The sequence below is a fragment of the Leptodactylus fuscus genome, chromosome 7, assembly GCF_031893055.1.
Source record: "Leptodactylus fuscus isolate aLepFus1 chromosome 7, aLepFus1.hap2, whole genome shotgun sequence".
Taxonomy (NCBI): Eukaryota; Metazoa; Chordata; class Amphibia; order Anura; family Leptodactylidae; genus Leptodactylus; species Leptodactylus fuscus.
The window spans coordinates 9,095,230-9,112,335 of record NC_134271.1 but is presented as its reverse complement, the minus strand read 5'-3'; the positions used below and the strand labels follow the sequence as shown (position 1 = coordinate 9,112,335).

Genomic DNA, 17,106 nt, shown 5'->3' with positions numbered 1-17,106 from the left:
AGTAGTAGTAGGCATGATGTAACTACAGCTCTGGATGTGATTGGAGTAGTAGGCATGATGTAACTACAGCTCTGGATGTGATTGTAGTAGTAGGCATGATGTAACTACAGCTCTGGATGTGATTGTAGTAGTAGGCATGATATAACTACAGCTCTGGATGTGATTGTAGTAGTAGGCATGATGTAACTACAGCTCTGGATGTGATTGGAGTAGTAGGCATGATGTAACTACAGCTCTGGATGTGATTGTAGTAGTAGGCATGATGTAACTACAGCTCTGGATGTTACTGGAGTAGTAGGCATGATGTAACTACAGCTCTGGATGTGATTGGAGTAGTAGGCATGATGTAACTACAGCTCTGGATGTGATTGGAGTAGTAGGCATGATGTAGCTACAGCTCTGGATGTGATTGGAGTAGTAGGCATGATGTAACTACAGCTCTGGATGTGATTGTAGTAGTAGGCATGATGTAACTACAGCTCTGGATGTGATTGGAGTAGTAGGCATGATGTAACTACAGCTCTGGATGTGAATGGAGGAGTAGGCATGAGATGTAACTACAGCTCTGGATGTGATTGGAGTAGTAGGCATGATGCATCTTCAATGGCCCTAAATCTAGAGAACAAAAAAAGATAATCCAAGTCAGCAAGAAACGAGTCAAGACGCAGGAACAATGCAGAGCAATGCAGCAAAGACCAGTGCCAACGTGCACTCCCTGTACTGTGCAGGGGGATACAATCTACTGCTCCCTGTTATCAGCCATTTCAGGCCAGGGACAGTCTGACCTTTCCATATGTGACTGATATCAGCAGGTTCTCCTCTAATGCTCCAGCACTGACATCATCTTTGCACTGCGGGGCCCGGGGCTCCTGTATGTTTCTACTCCATTAATATGCCCTTATATAATATATCCTTTGGTGGGGTGGGGGGGTCACTGGCCCTTTAAATGACGTCACAGCCCTGGTGTCCTTGGTTGCGCTGTGGATTTGATACGCTGCCTCTCGATGCTGTGAATAATACATTTGGCGGCGCTGACTTTCTTTCGGGGACCCGCTGGGTTTCTTAGCAACTTGAGGTGACTCGGTCGGGATCCTGTGTACAAACTCTCCGCAGTGAAAGGTGCCAGCATTGTCCGGGACACAAGTCGGAGCCGCCTCCATGGGCCTAGTGGGGCAGAGAGACAGCAGATCTGGGGGTAAATGCTGGTCAGGATGGTGCCCACTGTGCCGCCTTCTGATGGGTATCAGTCTGACTGCTACCCCTTATATTACAGGGGAATGGGGCTGAGAGTATGACTCATATTACCAGGGGATCGGGGGGCTCAGGATCTGTCCTCTGATGTTACAGGAAATTTAGGAGGACTCAAGATCTAGTGCTGCCCCCTTATATTACCAGGCTCAGGATATAGCTGATGCCCGCTTATGTTACAGGGGGAGGGGGACTCTGAGCCTGGAGCTGCCCCCTTATATTACAAGGGCTCATGATATACTCGATGTCCCCTTATATCACTGGGGGATTAGGGAGACTATTGCCTCCTCATATTAGGGAGGATTTAGGGGCTCCGGGTCTGGCTGCTGCACTTTTATATTACTGGGGGATCACAAGCCCCATTCAGCTGCTGGACACTTCATACAGCCACTTCGCTCCTCAAAAAAATTGGGGTACGCCATTTTATAATGGGCGCTGTTATACCATATAACGATATGAGGTGGCTGCTGTCCGTCCCGTGTGGACATGTCACCATCTCTGTCTGGAAATATCCTACACCCAGAGGCTGAACCCCCAATCCTGAGCTGAGACCTTGTCACAATGTATCAGCGCAGACAATGTTCAGGCCACTTTTCTGCACCGATACAATGTAACAGACCAGAACACATTATAGCCCACTGAATACAATACTGGCCATACTAGGGAGCTGTCGCTCTGCAGAGGGTTGCGCCTGGCGAGGGGCACACACGGGATGATGACATCACTCACTACGCCACCTACAGGTGACTGGATAAGTGCTGCAATCATACATCGTATTGAGGATTAGCGGCTGATCCCCACCTAACGCCCTCTCCCCCGCTGAGGATTACCGAAGACAATGGGGCGACCCTCCCATTAGCCGATCATTGCCGCTATCAGACTGTGCCACCCACAGAGCGTTTACCGGATGTTATTATACCACCGCCTGCAGGCGGCAGACATGTCACCGGGACAGGCGACTGGCACTGATCAGCCGATCCCAGGCGTCACCATCTATTAACAGCAGAGACCCCTGACAGTAGGGGTTATGGAGGGAAGAGCCTGTGTTACAATAAACCAGTGACCAGAGGGGGCGCCGTCACTGACAAAACTACTAGCTGACCTCCCTGAAGCACAGAGAACCTCGAAGATACAGCTACATCACTGAATAATAAATCGCAGTTCACACAACGCTGCTGCTGCTGCAGAGCATAAATCACAATAAAAGCCTCATAAATCCGGCAGAGACGAGGAGTATCGCCTGCAGCGGTGGAGGCGGAGCGCGCTCACACACAGGTCGGGATCTCGGCAGCGCTGACAGATGTTGCATCTTGTGACCGTTTTATTTCCTCCCGCATACTCCGTAATAATCGTTAAAGCCATTGACCCCGCAATCGCTGCGGCCGCCCTTCAAATAAAACTTTATTATCCATTAGCGTGAACAGAACGGTCAGCGGCAGGCGGAGGATTCCGATTATAATAAAAGGTCGTCCATCAGGATGACGACGCCAGGAGAGCGCCGCGGGCACAGAATCTACAGAGCGCATACAACTAATATTTTTTCATGCAGGATCCTGGGAAAGCTGGGTGACAACCTCCGAGTACAGTCACTTGGGTAAAAGCTTCACTGCTGTTCCATAGGCAGCCTTGGCATGGACAAGTACCCAACTTTCCCAGGGGTCTTAGTGTTTCACAGGAACCAATCACAGCACAGCTTTTATTTTTCAGGAGCAGAATACAAAATGAAAGCTGCACTGATTGGCTGCCATGGTCAACTAATAAGTCTTTTCCTTTCTGTTTAGGAACCTAGAAAAGATGGATGATAGCTTCCAGGAGCAATATTGATCTACAAGTCCACCACACAGAGCCTGGCCCCCAGGAGCCCGCACACACAGGCTTCCTCTATCCTCGGCTCATAATCCGGAGCCGGCGTGAGCGACATTCCTGCAAAGTCACAAATCATTAACCCTTCCACCTCCACCTGTGTGCACAAGGGGAGTGTCAGCTGATAGCGTCCACACCTGTCTCCATAGTGCCCACACCCCCAAACACAACATGGTGAGGGCATGGAGGGAGGAGAGGCACCAAACACCTGACAGAGACACTAAGTGCACCAGCTGACACCGAGCCCCGGAACAGGGCACCCAAAATATAATCCACTCCGCCCCCATGACACTAACAGTGGTAGATGCACCAAAGGGGCGGAGCTTAGTAATCACTGGACATTCACAAGTGCATCAATGTTACTAATGTCCGGACCCTGGACGTCACCATGACAAACCAGGATGAAAACCTCCATACTATACACTGTACGCTTCATCCTTAGAACGATATATACGGTGAGCACAGTCCTGATGGGCGACCATCCTTGGAGTGACGGTCCACCTCCACAGCGCTATCTGTGATACAACAGGGCGTGACATCCGAAAAATTGTGCAAATGTACAAACCATTACCATGACAATAAAATATAAACAGCACAGAATGACAACAGTGGGCGTGGTAAACAGGGACAGGCTCCGCCCTCATATTAGTGTATCCTGCCGCAGACACAGTAACCGCCAAGTATCAGGTGACTATGGCCACCATGACAGGCAGCAATGATGGAGCACCATGTGTAGTCAGGTAGAGCGCCAGTATCACAGGTTGTCAGACCTCAGCACCGTGGCGGAGGCGTTATATCAGCACAATGGTCACATGACTCAGCAGACACACATTAAACACAGCAGAGAGGTGGCGGCCATTGCTGTTGACCGGAGCGTATGGATTGGGAAACACAGCACAGGACACAAGGTACTCACTCTATAAAGAAGCTGGCGCCCTCATCCGTGAATCCTTCTTCCCAACCGCGGGGCAGATCTGTGAAGAGAAGACGACAATGTGAGCCGGGAAACAGAAAGGAGAACAAACCCCAAACTGGGAAACAGACTGCAGTGTGCCCCACCAACAACCCCCATCATCCTCACAGGACAGCCAGCACACAACCACCGCCAAACAGAAGAGTAGTGAGCGCAGCTCTCCTTTACATTACATTACTTATCCTGTATTACACTCCAGAGCTGAGCTCACTATTCTGCTGGTACAGTCACTGTGTACATACATTGCATTACTTATGGATCTGATCTGTACCAGCAGAATAGTGAGCGCAGCTCTGGAGTATAATACAGGATAAGTAATGTAATGTATGTACACAGTGACTGTACCAGCAGAATAGTGAGCGCAGCTCTGGAGTATAATACAGGATAAGTAATGTAATGTATGTACACAGTGACTGTACCAGCAGAATAGTGAGTGCAGCTCTGGAGTATAATACAGGATAAGTAATGTAATGTATGTACACAGTGACTGTACCAGCAGAATAGTGAGTGCAGCTCTGGAGAATAATACAGGCTAAGTAATGTAATGTATGTACACAGTGACTGTACCAGCAGAATAGTGAGCGCAGCTCTGGAGTATAATACAGGATAAGTAATGTAATGTATGTACACAGTGACTGTACCAGCAGAATAGTGAGCGCAGCTCTGGAGTATAATACAGGATAAGTAATGTAATGTATGTACACAGTGACTGCACCAGCAGAATAGTGAGCGCAGCTCTGGAGTATAATACAGGATAAGTAATGTAATGTATGTACACAGTGACTGTACCAGCAGAATAGTGAGTGCAGCTCTGGAGTATAATACAGGATAAGTAATGTAATGTATGTACACAGTGACTGTACCAGCAGAATAGTGAGTGCAGCTCTGGAGAATAATACAGGATAAGTAATGTAATGTATGTACACAGTGACTGTACCAGCAGAATAGTGAGCGCAGCTCTGGAGTATAATACAGGATAAGTAATGTAATGTATGTACACAGTGACTGCACCAGCAGAATAGTGAGCGCAGCTCTGGTGTATAATACAGGATAAGTAATGTAATGTATGTACACAGTGACTGCACCAGCAGAATAGTGAGCGCAGCTCTGGAGTATAATACAGGATAAGTAATGTAATGTATGTACACAGTGACTGCACCAGCAGAATAGTGAGCACAGCTCTGGAGTATAATACAGGATAAGTAATGTAATGTATGTACACAGTGACTGCACCAGCAGAATAGTGAGCGCAGCTCTGGAGTATAATACAGGATCAGTAAGATAATGTATGTACACAGTGACTGCACCAAAATGAGAAGGCCATAGGAATTCCCTACAAGAAACTGATGCAGACAGGGACAAATACTGCATAGAGAAATTCTGTACTAATACTAGCCCACAGGCTGGGGGCTTTTCTGTACTACCGCAATACTGTACTAATACGTGCCCAAAGACAGATGGCAGTCCTGCACTAATCCTAATATTAGCCCAGAGGTGGGAGCAGTCCTCTACTAATACCTGACAGTAATCATTCCAGAGGAACAAACATACAAGTCTGAGTGCAGGGTCTCCTGAACTGATACTATTAATACTCTACAGGTGGGGGACTCCTGTACCGATATTAACAATACCCCACAGGTGGTGGGTGGTCCTGTCCTAATACTCTACAGGTGAGGAGGGGTCCCATCCTGATATTACTAATACTCTACAGGTGAGGAGGGGTCTTGTCCTACTTCTACTAATGATCTACAGGTGGGGAACTTCTGATACTACTAATGCTCTACAGGTGAGGAGGGGTCCTGTCCTAATCTACAAGTGGGGTGTTCTGTCTTGATACTATCAATACTCTACAGGTGAGATGGTCCTGTACTGATACTACTAATACACCACAAGTGGGGGTCTGTCTTCATACTACTAATACTCTACTGGTGGTGTAAGAATCCTAGAGTTGGTGGGGTCCTGTCCTAATACTACTAATATCCTACAGGTGGGGGGTCTGTACTGATACTCTACAGGGGAGGAGGAGTCTGACCCTAATATACTACAGGTGGTGCTGGTCCTGTCCTGCTACTACTAATACTCTTCAGGTGAGGGGGGGGGGATCTAGTCATTAGGCTAATATCCTACAGGTGAAGATGGGTCCAGTCCTAATACTCTACAGGTGAGGAAAGGTCCTGTTCTAATATTCTACAGGTGAGGGGGGTCCTATTCTAATACACTACAGGTGAGGGGGGGGGGGTCCTGTTCTAATACACTACAGGTGAGGGGGGTCCTGTCCTGATACTACTAATACTCTACAGATGAGGAGGGGTCCTGTTCTAATATTCTACAGGTGAGGGGGGTCCTGTCCGGATATTACTAATACTCTACAGGTGAGGAGGGGTCCCGTCCTAATACTCTACAGGTTAGGAGGGGTCCTGTCCGGATACTACTAATACGCTACAGGTGAGGAGGGGTCCTGTCCTAATATTCTACAGGTGAGGAGGGGTCTTGTCCGGATACTAATAATACGCTACAGGTGAGGAGGGGTCCTGTCCGGATACTACTAATACGCTACAGGTGAGGAGGGGTCTTGTCCAGATACTAATAATACGCTACAGGTGAGGAGGGGTCCTGTCCGGATACTACTAATACTCTACAGGTGAGGAGGGGTCCTGTCCGGATACTACTAATACTCTACAGGTGAGGAGGGGTCCTGTCCGGATATTACTAATATGCTCCAGGTGAGGAGGGGTCCTGTCCTGATACTACTAATACGCTACAGGTGAGGAGGGGTCCCATCCTAATACTCTATAGGTGAGGAGGGGTCCTGTCCTAATATTCTACAGGTGAGGAGGGGTCCTTTCCGGATATTACTAATACACTACAGGTGAGGAGGGATCCTGTCCGGATACTACTAATACTCTACAGGTGAGGAGGGGTCCTGTCCTAATACTACTAATAACCTACAGGTGAGGAGGGGTTCCGTCCTAATACTCTACAGGTGAGGGAGGTCCTGTCCTAATATTCTACAGGTGAGGAGGGGTCCTGACCGGATACTACTAATACGCTACAGGTGAGGAGGGGTCCTGACCGGATACTACTAATACTGAACAGGTGAGGAGGGGTCCTGTCCGGATAATACGAATACTCTACAGGTGAGGAGGGGTCCCGTTCTAATACTCTACAGGCGAGGAGGGGTCCTGTCCGAATACTACTAATACTCAACAGGTGAGGAGGGGTCCCGTCCTAATACTCTACAGCTGAGGGGGGTCCTGTCCTAATATTCTACAGGTGAGGAGGGGTCCTGACTGGATACTACTAATACGGTACAGGTGAGAAGGGGTCCTGTCCTAATATTCTACAGGTGAGGAGGGGTCCTGTCCGGATACTACTAATATGCTACAGGTGAGGAGGGGTCCCGTCCTAATACACTACAGGTGAGGAGGGGTCCTGTCCTGATACTACTAATATTCTACAGGTGAGGAGGGGTCCTGTCCTAATATTCTACAAGTGAGGAGGGGTATTGTCCTGATACTACTAATACTCTACAGGTGAGGAGGGGTCCTGTCCGGATACTACTAATACTCTACAGGTGAGGGGGGGGGGGGGTCCTGTCCGGATATTACTAATACTCTACAGGTGAAGAGGGGTCCTGTCCTAATATTCTACAGGTGAGGTGGAGTCCCGTCCTAATACTACTAATACTCTACAGGTGAGGAGGGGTCCTGTCCTGATACTACTAATATTCTACAGGTGAGGAGGGGTCCTGTCCTAATATTCTACAAATTAGAAGGGGTCCTGTCCGGATACTACTAATACTCTACAGGTGAGGAGGGGGTCCCGTCCTGATACTACTAATACTCAACAGGTGAGGAGGGGTCCTGTCCTAATACTACTAATACTCTACAGGTGAGGAGGGGTCCTGTCCGGATACTACTAATACTCTACAGGTGAGGAGGGGTCCCGTCCTAATACTCTTCAGGTGAGGCGGGGTCCTGTCCTAATATTCTACAGGTGAGGAGGGGTCCTGACCGGGTGCTACTAATATGCTACAGGTGAGGAGGGGTCCTGTCCTAATACTCTACAGGTGAGGAGGGGTCCTGTCCTAATACTACTAATACTCTACAGGTGAGGAGGAGTCCTGTCCTAATACTACTAATACACTACAGGTGAGGAGGAGTCCTGTCCTAATACTACTAATACTCTACAGGTGAGGAGGGGTCCTGTCCTAATACTACTAATACTCTACAGGTGAGGAGGGGTCCTGTCCTAATACTACTAATACTCTACAGGTGAGGAGGAGTCCTGTCCTAATACTACTAATACTCTACAGGTGAGGAGGGGTCCTGTCCTAATACTACTAATACACTACAGGTGAGGAGGAGTCCTGTCCTAATACTACTAAAACACTACAGGTGAGGAGGGGTCCTGTCCTAATACTACTAATACTCTACAGGTGAGGAGGGGTCCTGTCCTAATACTACTAATACTCTACAGGTGAGGAGGAGTCCTGTCCTAATACTACTAATACTCTACAGGTGAGGAGAGGTCCTGTCCCAATACTCTACAGGTGAGGAGGGGTCCTGTCCTAATACTCTACAGGTGAGGAGGGGTCCTGTCCTAATACTACTAATACTCTACAGGTGAGGAGAGGTCCTGTCCCAATACTCTACAGGTGAGGAGGGGTCCTGTCCTAATACTCTACAGGTGAGGAGGGGTCCTGTCCTAATACTCTACAGGTGAGGAGGGGTCCTGTCCTAATACTACTAATACTCTACAGGTGAGGAGGGGTCCTGTCCTAATACTACTAATACTCTACAGGTGAGGAGAGGTCCTGTCCTAATACTCTACAGGTGAGGAGGGGTCCTGTCCTAATACTACTAATACTCTACAGGTGAGGAGGGGTCCTGTCCTAGTAGACTACAGGTGTGTGTGGGGGGAGAGGGGGGGGGACTGTCCTGATACTTTTACTACTTGTAGTCGGGCGCAGGCGGTACCTGAGCGGATCATGTGCCCGGAATTTACGGGCTCCCCGGTGCGCGGGTGCAGCCAGGTTGTGCTCCGGCTCCGGTCACTGCAGGAGAGAGAGGAGTCTGGTTATTACCCGTCCCGGTCCCCGGTTTCCCCCGTTATTCCCGCTACTCCCGTCTTACTCGATAAAGAACACCCGCCCGTCCGCGCACACCCCATAAGACCAGTCCTCGGGTAAACTCTCCCGCCCGCTGCCCTCCGCCGCCATCTTTACCCCCCGCCCGGGTCGCGGAGGAGGGGCGCGTCCCCGGAGCATTGCCCCCGCCCCCAGAGGTAACAATGTAACAAAGTGCAAGAGCCGCACCACGTGACTGTCCCTCACCGCGGGCGACACCACCTGTCACTGCAGGAGGGGGGACACACCTGTGGCCGGAGAGAGAACTGCCCTCAGCTACCTGACTGAGTGACTGCCATGGAGGCTCCGAGACTCCGTATCCAACCTGACAGGATTAGATACACAGCTCAACATAGTATCACATATGGTCGGATTGGATACATCACTCAGCATACAGTATCACACGTGATGGGATTAGATACACAGCTCAGCAGACAGCAGGCAGTATCATATGTGACTAGATTAGATACAGCGATACGCGGCATGCAGTATCACACATGATAGAATTAGATACAGCACTGTGCAGCAGGCAGGACGCTGGTGTCTTGTGCGGCACATCACTGGCTGGTTGCACAGATGATGGACGGCGCCTCCTGTGTGCGGGAGATGATTATTACAGTAGCAGCAGTAATTAATAACCCGCCATCGCCGCCGGCCGCCCCGGTTGCTGGTCCCAATTAGCAGAAGTGATCGCCTCCATATAACAGCAGTCGCCCCTCAGATAAGGGGCCCCGCGGGGTGTTATCTGCGGAAACGCAACACAAACTATAGGAACGCTGATGTCTAAAGTAATTGTAGATAAATGCGGAGTCTGGAGGCCGCCGAGCGCAAATCATTATCCTGCAGCGGCGGCTCTAATAGACGGCTGACTGCAAACGGAGCCGCACCGGTCACCTGTATATACCGCACATGTACATAACCGAGGAACGGGCTCCAGTACTGGCGAGAGTGAACAGGTGGAGAATGGGAGTGATAAGACTAAAGGGGGCGATGATGTGAACAATTAACCGCAGTGACTGCACCAGCAGAATAGTGAGCGCAGCTCTGGAGTATAATACAGGATAAGTAATGTATGTACACAGTGACTGCACCAACAGAATAGTGAGCGCAGCTCTGGAGTATAATACAGGATAAGTAATGTAATGTATGTACACAGTGACTGCACCAGCAGAATAGTGAGCGCAGCTCTGGAGTATAATACAGGATAAGTAATGTAATGTATGTACACAGTGACTGCACCAGCAGAATAGTGAGCGCAGCTCTGGAGTATAATACAGGATAAGTAATGTAATGTATGTACACAGTGACTGCACCAGCAGAATAGTGAGCGCAGCTCTGGAGTATAATACAGGATAAGTAATGTAATGTATGTACACAGTGACTGCACCAGCAGAATAGTGAGCGCAGCTCTGGAGTATAATACAGGATAAGTAATGTATGTACACAGTGACTGCACCAGCAGAATAGTGAGCGCAGCTCTGGAGTATAATACAGGATAAGTAATGTAATGTATGTACACAGTGACTGCACCAGCAGAATAGTGAGCACAGCTCTAGAGTATACAGGATGTAACTCAGGATCAGTACAGGATAAGTATTGTAATGTATATATACAGTGCAACAGTGAGTGCAGCTCTGGAGTGTGTTGCAGTACTGGTAGTTGATGAGACTTATAACATCAGACACATTATTAGAGATGAGCGAGTACTGTTCAGATCAGCCGATCCGAACAGCACGCTCCATAGAAATGAATGGATGCACCTGGTACTTCCGCTTTGATGGCGGCCGGCCGCTTAACCCCCCGCGTGCCGGCTACGTCCATTCATTTCTATGCGAGCGTGCTGTTCGGATCGGCTGATCTGAACAGTACTCGCTCATCTCTAGTTATTATCAGTAATTTGGGATCAGATTTGTGGACTTCAGTGAATCCTTCATCTTATTGTTGGCTCTTTATTTGTCAGCGCGACTCGTTAGTGAATGACCCCCACTAATACACTGACATATTGTACGATGACCTGGATCGTGGCAGCGTCCTCACCGGGGATTAGTCTCTGATCCTGTGATGATCTCAGTTCAATGGAATTAACTCTTCAGCTGCCACAGTTGCCCCTTGACCATCGCAAAATGTCTGATCCCAACCACCTGGAGTAGAAGCTTCTGGAAGAAGAATTAAGTACTGGAGCTGTGTATAGAAAGAAGTGGCTGCAGCGGGGGAGGAACAATATACATACAAGGGACTGTATACAGTATATACCCCACAGCTATCTCCCACAGCTACAGATACCAAGTGACTGCAGAGTTTCACTATTGTCAGTGCCAGCTTAAAGGAGAACAAACCGCACAATTGCACTGGGCACATCCACTAAAGGAGACTAACTACGGATCAGGGGCACTAAAATTTAGGGCTGTTGCTCTAGACCCCACCCACTTGACTATATAAGGGATAACACCACCCACACCCACTTTCATTATGTAAATTATAAATCTCTAGAAAACGATGGAGCCTTGTGATGCTGTTAGTACTAAGGGGATACACATTAAGATCAATGTCAATGCTTTCCTTATGTCCTACATCAACATGATGACAGAGGAGCTCCTAGTGCGGGCCCTCCTGAAGAACAGAGTTCTAGATCAATCGTCCAAGGGCCGAGGACTCTGAACTCCGGGAATTCAGGCTGTAATGGTTAACAAACGTGAACTGGGAGGAAATACAAATCTGCTGTAGGGGAATTAAATTCCTCTCCACCCAAGAGGTGGAAACAGAGCGAGTGAAGTGAACCCTTACAAGTTCAGGGGGAAATCTAAATTTTAGGAGACAAAAGCTAATCTAATAGGTTCCATAATCCACCTGGCAAAAGCAAGTCTGGAGGACTCGAGACCTCTATTACTGCCTGAGAAAACAACAAGGAGGTTCTCAGCTCTCCCGAAACTCTCAGCTCAGTCTAGGTAAATTCTCAGACATCTGAAGAGTTCCAGGGAATGAAGCCTACCCTCTTCAGAAGAAGGCTTTGTGCACAGTACCGGAAGAGATAGAACTTGGTTTGTTTGTGGAGGTTGGAACCGTAGGAAAAAAATTCTGATAAATAAAATATCTTCAACTATATTCTATCAAGAAAACAAGTTTATGTAGAGCTCTACCGCAGAGAATCCTTACAAATCCCTTGTCAGATGTAATTACAAGCAGAAAGTTGACCTCAAGGGAGAGAAACTTCAACTCCACTTCTTCCAAGACTGGACCACATTGAGGGACAGGTCTACACATGGAAGGTTTGAGTCTTGCAGCACCTTTAAGGAATCTCGTGATCAGAGTTGTCTGCCAAGGTAAGCAGATACAGCAGTTGTTTGCACCTTCAAGGTGGAAAGGCTAAAACCCTTTTGTCTAAGCCATCCTGCAGGAAGTCCAGAATAATATTAACCAAATACTGGAACGGTTCATATTTGGCAAACCATACGGAAAAATGTTTCTTACTCTGCTGTAGTTCCTCTTGGTAGACTCTGCTCTGGACATGGAGTATTCAGGATGACCTCTAGAATATAATAAGGATCACTCAACCTTAAGGATGTCAGGCTGTCTGTCTTCAGATCGGGCAAAACTTCGGATGCTAAGACACCGGGTTCTGTACTGGAGGAAGTCTCAACTGATCTGTATGAGCTGGGAAAACCAAGCCCTCTTTGGCCAGAACAGCCTAATGGCAGTTACCGTTGATTGATCCCCGTCTGATGTTCATTGTTATCTCCAAGGGATGGACAGGACATCCACTGCCAAGAGATTGTCCTCCTGATGTAAGAAGCGGAGCTTCTCCATCTTGGTGATGAATCTCATGTCCATGAGGTCAATCTCTGGAAAGCCTCATTACAGGGTGATCAGATGGAAGAGCTTTGGGTTTAGTGACCACTCCCTGGGGAGAGAATCTGACTCTATGGGTCTACAATCATAGTAAGAACACCAATGAGGTGAACTGAAGATCGATATGAGAGGTTCTTCTCAGACCAGGCCTGGAATGGGCTGTGATCACGTGCCATCATGTTTGTTGATATATAGGACTGTTGTCATGTTGTCCAATCTTATCCTGACTGCCGTCCCTCTGAATTGAGTGGAGAAATGGCAAAGGGTCAGGTGGATTTTGAGAGGGAACGCCATGAACAATGCAACTTTTCGGTCTAGGGTGACCATGAAGTCTCCAGTTTGGAGAATGTAAATGACAAATCTTATAGGCTCCATTCAGAATCTGATTTTCCTGATATGATAGGACATATTAATTGAATTCTATTTATTTTGGTCATTCCATCTGCCCTGTGGGCAAAAATACCTATTATTGTACTGCTGGAACCTGTCTTGTCCTCCACTCCTATCCAGAGCTGCTAGGTTGTTGCTGGCTCTAGAGAACATGTTCAGCTATGGCGCAGGGTTAGAATGGGCAATGTTCAGACTAGAAAGTAATCTCCCCATAGGGTTCAATGTACTTCAGTGTGTCATTGGTTTTCAGCTAAAAAAAAGTCAATCCCTAGTGGCAGCTGGCTAAATTATTACGTTGTGAGTGCAGCTCTGCATGTAACTAGGAAATACCACGAAAATAGAGACTGCAGCTCTGCATGTGACTACAGTAAGGCAATATATGACCCGAAATTGGTGCAAGAAACGAAACCAAATGATTTATGATGTAATGACCGGGGTTGGTAATAAAATATTTATGACGCATTCACCTATTGGATTCCACTCGAGTGAGGAACAGGGAGTTAAAGCTTACCTGGCCAGGTAGGGCTGCGTCACGTGACTGACCTTGGCATTCCACATTACTGCAAACTAGACACCTGGCCGCCGGCCAATGGCACAGTGTGAGCCAAGAGGAAGACGAGTATAGAACGTCCTGTAATAACGTGTTTACTCCATCTACGCAGTGACAGGAAACAGAGGCGTCCATGACACACACGAGAGCCAAGGAGACAGCAAAGGGGTGTCATAATGGGGACCAGCAAGGATCCATTATACTCCAGAGCTGCGCTCACTATTCTGCTGGTACAGTCACTGTGTACATACATTACTTATCCTGTATTATACTCCAGAGCTGCGCTCACTATTCTGCTGGTGCAGTCACTGTGTACATACATTACTTATCCTGTATTATACTCCAGAGCTGCGCTCACTATTCTGCTGGTGCAGTCACTGTGTACATACATTACATTACTTATCCTGTACTGATCCTGAGTTACATCCTGTATTATACTCCAGGGCTGCGCTCACTATTCTGCTGGGGCAGTCGCTGTGTACATACATTACATTACTTATACTGTATTATACTCCAGAGCTGCACTCACTATTCTGCTGGTGCAGTCACTGTGTACATACATTACATTACTTATCCTGTATTATACTCCAGAGCTGCGCTCACTATTCTGCTGGTGCAGTCACTGTGTACATACATTACTTATCCTGTATTATACTCCAGAGCTGCGCTCACTATTCTGCTGGTGCAGTCACTGTGTACATACATTACATTACTTATCCTGTATTATACTCCAGAGCTGCGCTCACTGTTCTGCTGGTGCACTCACTGTGTACATACATTACATTACTTATCCTGTATTATACTCCAGAGCTGCGCTCACTGTTCTGCTGGTACAGTCACTGTGTACATACATTACATTACTTATCCTGTATTATACTCCAGAGCTGCGCTCACTATTCTGCTGGTGCACTCACTGTGTACATACATTACATTACTTATCCTGTATTATACTCCAGAGCTGCGCTCACTATTCTGCTGGTACAGTCACTGTGTACATACATTACATTACTTGTCCTGTATTATACTCCAGAGCTGCACTCACTATTCTACTGGTACAGTCACTGTGTACATACATTACTTATCCTGTATTATACTCCAGAGCTGCGCTCACTATTCTGCTGGTACAGTCACTGTGTACATACATTACATTACTTATCCTGTATTATACTCCAGAGCTGCGCTCACTATTCTGCTGGTACAGTCACTGTGTATATACATTACATTACTTATCCTGTATTATACTCCAGAGCTGCGCTCACTATTCTGCTGGTGCACTCACTGTGTACATACATTACATTACTTATCCTGTATTATACTCCAGAGCTGCCCTCACTATTCTGCTGGTGCAGTCACTGTGTACATACATTACATTACTTATCCTGTACTGATCCTAAGTGGAGATGGGTGAACCCCTCAGGATTCGTTTCAAGTTCAGATTATTGGTTAGTTTTGGGTCAAACAAGTTTGGTAAGAACCGCACCTTAAATTGGCTTAAAATATAGTGTATGACACTGTCGGGCTCCTAGGAACCTATGTATCCAATTTCTAGCTCTCTAAGGCAAACACAGCCAAAGTTATGTTCAGACCTCAATCGTTAGAAGCCCTGGGAAAGTGTGTCAAAAAAACAAACAAATCACACTCACCTTCCCTTACCTCTTTCGGGCATCCTTGCGGTGTCCGGTTCTCTCTTGGGGACGTTGTGGGCCCAGGTTCACCGCTGAGACCTGAGATTTGGCCACATGGGTACGCCGAGCGTGATGACAGTATTATGTGCCCTACGATGGCTGTCACTCAGCTTTCCAAGATTCCATAGCTTTTTTTTTTGTGATGAGGCTCCAGCTCCCACCCATACACTGAGCTTAAGGTAATCTTGTGGACTGTGGCAGAGGCTCCAGCATGTCCCCATTTCCCACCTTTTACTCTCTGCCTTCTCCTTTATTTACCTCCAGAGTCTCAAAATGTCTGTTACATTCACATTTGCATTGGGATCTCAAATTGTCAGGTGAAAAAGTCCTGCACACTCAGCTTTTTAGCCCATTAGTTTCACTTTAAACACAATGGACACCCCCATGGACCCCAATATAGTCAATGCGTCATTGGGCTCCTTATGTAACTGCTATTTTAGCTCCGCCTGGCTGTGGGTCAGATCCTCAAATAGACAACAAATACAAGTGTGACCCCGCATCAGAATCAATAACATACGGGACAGACGACAAAGTAGAAGCCGATGACTGCCACCTGGTGGTCACCAATGGAACTGCAACTCGTGCAGGACCACAAGCTTCCAGCTACTCAATCTAATACTAATGCACAATATTGTATACTGGGCTGCTGTATCTAAACCTATTGTGATATTTAGTAACCTGCATCACTACAATACAGTAATGAGGAGCAGCTCCTCTGATCGGTGAGTGACCCATCCTCATCTTTTAGGGAGTTAGTTGTAATGTCTTGTTCTCAGGCCAGATTCACACCATACATTTCTTGCAGATTCCATTAATACCATCGTGAGCCAGGACACCATACTAAAAATGTAGTACACGTGAAGACCCTGCCCTGAGGTTCTACAAGACAAGGATAAGACCGATGAGGGTAGAAGCTGCTCACGTGGTGGTATGGAGGTGGCAGGGTTACTGGAAGTAGTCAGACCCTCCCCATTTTCATCACACATGGCCATCTGGTGAAGATTTGTGATGTAAGATAAGATAATCCTTTAATAGTCCCACCATGGGGAAATTCAGTGTGTTACAGCAGCATGGATAATACAGTAATATATTACAAGACAGACACGTACAAGCTCATAGCAGATAGAAAAATATACTGAGAGTCATAGCGACTAGGAAGAAAAAGAAAGACTCAGGAACATTTAGTTCTCTGTGCGGAGTGATCTTCGCTTGGCCCGATTTAGATTATACAGCCTGACCGTGGTTGGGAGGAAGGTTCTCCGATAGTGAACCTTCTCACACTTGGGGTGATGCAGTCGGTCACAAAGTGCTGCCAAGTGCTGTCACGGTCTCAAGATGGCTTAAGTAACCACAGAGTTGAAAAAGGCCCTAAGAAGTGGCCCCTGGACTCCAAAGGACCGCAGCCTCCTGAGCAGGTAGAGCC

At 47.4% G+C, this 17,106-nt stretch overlaps 1 protein-coding gene across 4 annotated transcripts in view; it reads right to left on the bottom strand.

Annotated features, from left to right (window-relative positions):
* Positions 1-9,311, bottom strand: part of PLEKHA7 (pleckstrin homology domain containing A7) — a 71,152-nt gene extending 61,841 nt beyond the window's left edge. For all 4 annotated transcript variants that reach the window (XM_075280960.1, XM_075280961.1, XM_075280959.1 and 1 more), the window contains exons 1-3: positions 9,220-9,311; positions 9,064-9,140; positions 4,028-4,085 (exon numbers count right to left, since the gene is read on the bottom strand). In XM_075280960.1, the coding sequence (XP_075137061.1) occupies positions 4,028-4,085; positions 9,064-9,140; positions 9,220-9,305 (221 nt within the window). In that variant the 5' untranslated portion in view covers positions 9,306-9,311. The remainder of the gene's footprint in view (positions 1-4,027; positions 4,086-9,063; positions 9,141-9,219) is intronic.
* Positions 9,312-17,106: the final 7,795 nt, after the last annotated feature.